The sequence below is a fragment of the Echinops telfairi genome, unplaced genomic scaffold, assembly GCF_000313985.2.
Source record: "Echinops telfairi isolate 266 unplaced genomic scaffold, ASM31398v2 ScPeMD7_2;HRSCAF=8, whole genome shotgun sequence".
NCBI classification, from domain to species: domain Eukaryota; kingdom Metazoa; phylum Chordata; class Mammalia; order Afrosoricida; family Tenrecidae; genus Echinops; species Echinops telfairi.
Genome location: NW_022103898.1, coordinates 78,930,971 through 78,935,216, shown reverse-complemented (window position 1 = coordinate 78,935,216; position 4,246 = coordinate 78,930,971). Strand labels below are relative to the sequence as shown.

Here is a 4,246-nt window from a genome sequence, read left to right as displayed (position 1 = left end):
GTCTCAGGGGCACTGGATGCAGAACACGTGGCCACATTCTGTAGACACGAGGGAGGGCCATTCTGCACAACCTCGGAGTATCTATCCCTGAAGATGGGACAGCAGACCGTGCCAGAGGACCCGAGCCCTGTGGTGACCTCCTCTCTGGCATTCATGGGTGTGGGCCGGGTCACAGGCACATCTGTCTCTGGGCAAGTCATCATGGTCGCTGCTCACGACACGGCTGTGGCATGGTCCTGGCACAGTCCTGGCACTGTCCTCCGGGCCACCTCCTTTCTTCCACAATCAGCACAGAGTCCAAGGGCTCAAGGTGAGGTCCACAGTTCCATCTCCATGGGCTCTGCTCCCTGGGCCATCTCAGAGCGGAGCTGCGAGTCTCCTGTCTGTTCTGGCCTGCCTGGAAGGTGCCGCTAGCCATGACGCCTCCTTCGAGCTGGGTTTAGTGGGGTCCCCGCATCCTGTGAACCCACAGAAGGAAACACCTTCAAAAGCGGATGAGGGGACTCAACCAGGTGCACTGTATTTGGCTTGGTCAAGGTGAGGTGAGGTGGGGGCCCATGAAAGCCAAGCCAGACCTGATCACTCACTGCCAAGAGACTGCCCCGTTGTGGGGACATGGTCAGCAGGAAGCTCGGTTTTCGGGGAAAATTCATGGCAAACATGCAGGTTCCTGAAAGAAGCTGGGACCCTGATTCACAGTCCCACCAGGTGGAACACAGGGTCTGCCTGTGCCTCCTAGGCGGGGGGCCAGATGACCAGAGAGAGAGCAGCAGCATGGAGATCTAAGGGGGAGGCAGAGATCAACGAAACTGAGATGGGTCGGCCTTGGCTTTTGAATCTTTGTGCAGCCCTGGACAAAGGGAGGTGGCTCCCACACCCAAAGCCTCCTGTGTGTTGGGTCTTCCTGAGCAACTACTGACCTCATGTATAAACGGGGTGGTGCCCTTTGTGGTTGACCTTTTGCCTACAGGTCGGACAGCTACGGGAGGTTTTCAGGGAATCTCGGGGGCACTGGCTGCAGAACACGTGGCCACATTCTGTAGACATGAGGGGATGGCCATTCTGCACAACCTTGGAGTATCCATCGTGCAGATGGGACAGCAGACCATGTCAGAGGACCCGAGCCCTGTGGTGCCCTCCTTTCTGGCGTTTCTGGGTGTTGGCGGAGTCTTATGCACATCTCTGCCTCTGGGCAAGTCACCATGGTCACTGCTAAAGACAGCTGTGGCATGGTCCAGGCCCAATCCCCGCGCCATCCTCCTGGCTGCCTCCTTTCTTCCACAATCTGGACAGAGTAGCTGCGAATCAGACGGTCGCGCACCACAGGCTCCAAGGGTTCAAGGTGAGGTCCGCAGTTTCATCTCCACGGGCTCTGCTTCCCGGCCATCTCGGGCAGAGCATGAGTTTCCTGTCCGTCTCGGGGCTTGCCTGGAAGGTGCCACTACGCCAGGCAGCCTCCTTCAAACTGGGTTTAGTGGGGTCCCTGCGTCCCGCGAACCCTCAGAAGGAAACACCTTCAAAAGCGGATGAGGGGACTCCTGGAGCTAGACACTGCCACCGCCTAAAAAGACGTTCACTTCCCGTTACTTCTTACTTTTAATGTGTACGTCCCTAGTCTATTTGGGGATGATGTTCACAAAACGGGTGAACGATCACAGCAGACTATATTTTTATTCAGTATATGAACTGTATATTTATTCTTAAAACATATTATAAATTACTTTATATAATAAATTGACTACAACTCTTTCAGAGAAGAGTTTCCATTTATTTGCTATTTAGTTTCATCGTTCCTTTGTAACAGACTATCATATTTCTTAGGTAAATTCACATGTCTATGGGTTCATGCAAATGAAGGAATTTAGAATATTACAATATCACAGTGGAACTTGTATTTCAATCATTTTACCATTTAATTAAAGAAAGCCAGATCTATTGGATAAAAATGCTAGATAACAAAATATTTTTTTAAATTTACTTCTATTTGACTGGAATAGTCTCTGACTTTATTTTCAAAAATAATTTACATTCTTTATCTTGGCTTCCTTTCTGTTTTTTAATTTTAATGACAAGAATGCATTACTTAATGTACTTAGTGGAGAGAAGAATCTCATGCAAATTTCATTGTCTGAAACAATCCAGGAGGAAAGTCTGATTTGATTTGTATGGATGTTCACAAACCTGGTGTACATGGTGCTACTGCTGATCTTTCCCCTAAGGACTCTGTCCCCTTACTGCTTTTGGAATGCTGTGCTGATTGCCAAAGCTAATTATAAGGAAGGTTCCCAGTGACTTTCAGAGATGGACCACAGAGGACCTTTTGTGTAAATAAAATGCTATTTGTGATAAATTGCCAAGAGATGTCATGTAATACTAACTCCTGTACTGGTAAGTATGAGTGTGTAACTTCAGTTATTTTTATTCTATGCCTTATACTGGCACAAAGGGAAAGACAGATAATTGGAAATAGTCGATTTAGTAGTACTAATACTACATTTACCGTAGTCATCATTAATGTATATTTTTCCCCAAACTATGATTACACAAATAATTATTTATTCTGTTTCCAGGGAAGATATGTAGGAAAATTCCTTCGTGTTTGGGGTTGTGGGTGGAGGTTGGAGGAGGAATATGTATGTATGGATATGTGTGTGTATATGTATCAAATCCTCCAAATACATATATATGGAAAAGCTACACACAAACAACTGTATACTTATATATTGTCTGATGCTTCATTTTCTATTTCTGATACTTTACAAAGTTAAAGTACTTATATGAAAAAATGCTAGCATGATTATGAATATAGAACACCGTAAATACTTAATATTTATGGGAGTCTGGATTCAAATCAGAGCAAAATATTGAGTATTCATGATGAAAAATACTTTTCAGACATAATAAAAGCTGATTAAAATACCGGGAGCACCACTCAGTGATGCCGTGAGAGTCCAACAAAGCAGGACACAGGAACGGAGATGCTGAGGGTAACCTGGAGAGTCACCTCTGAATAATACAGCCACACTCGAGAGTCCAGTTTTCTAATAGGCTCATCTACTCTGAGCCAGGAAAAAATGTTCTCAGTGTGTATTCCTGATGTTAGTCCTCTGCTCTAGAGCCTAGCTGTCTATCAAGCTCCATCTACCATGAACGTGGACTCATGTCCCTGCCCTGTGTTACAGTCTCTGTGCCATGGAGACCACATCTACAGTAGTGAATACAGTGCTCACTAAATTCAGAAAATGAAGAGGGGGGGCATTCCTTCAAGGATCTGGTATTACACATTATAAAGAGGAAAATGTTTTAAAATCACAAGAATATTTCTTTTTCCTATAGATACCTTTCATATGTAGTGGAAGTTAGAAAATTTAAGCTTGAAAAGTTGGGGTTGACAATGGAGGCTGACAAAAACAATGGCAACCAAGAATTATAAGTAATAAGGTAAGGAAAATGAGTCAAACAAATTTTACTGACCAGTAGCTCTGCTATCACATGTGAACTGACACAGGGATTGAATGAAGGTGACATTAGGTTTTGTTCAGTATGTGGTCTCATGAGTTCCATTTATGCCAATTGCATTAACGCAATTTCTAATAATATTGCCATTTGTTTCTCAAATGTGTTATATTGCAATAAATTACATAGTCACTTTACATTAAAGGATTTTGAAATAAAGCACTGTCTACATTAAAGGACATATTCTAGTTTGTGCATTAACAATTGACTTGCAGTGTTTACAGTTAGATTACTGGTATATTAACCACTTGTCAATTTCTAGAAAGCACTGATTGCTTCTCTGTACCTCTCTGTACCACCAGAGTTTTACATTTGAAGAATAGATATTATATCACTCCCCACCTCACAGGATTATATCAATAGTTTATGTACTGTACTTTAAACAGTGCATGAAGCATGGCAAGATAATCATATGTTTGCTGTTATTAAGATTATACATTGCACTAAATCATATGTATATGCAAATTGGGGCAGTTTTAAAAGATTTCAGAAGTAGAAAGAAAGCAGCAACAGATACAGAGATGAATGTAAAGTGCATACCTAGTTACAAAGAGTAAGAACTTGGACAAAGGGAGAGATGGGGTACACTGTTTCCAGTGAGGAGGCTGAAAGTGTATATTTCATATCCTTTCACAGTGAATTCATTATACCCCCAATTAAAGGCCTCATAATGTAGTAAAAGAGGGCAACAAAAGCCAAAGAAGTATAATCCAAGGAGGAGATTTAGGAT

General features: G+C 43.2%; 1 protein-coding gene across 1 annotated transcript in view; it reads left to right on the top strand.

The window, feature by feature from the left end:
- The first annotated feature begins 4,093 nt into the window (after positions 1–4,093).
- LOC101648946 (olfactory receptor 6C68-like) overlaps positions 4,094–4,246 on the top strand; it is a 1,446-nt gene continuing 1,293 nt past the window's right edge. Inside the window, exon 1 of the mRNA XM_004700864.3 lies at positions 4,094–4,155. Within this exon, the coding sequence (XP_004700921.3) occupies positions 4,094–4,155 (62 nt within the window). The remainder of the gene's footprint in view (positions 4,156–4,246) is intronic.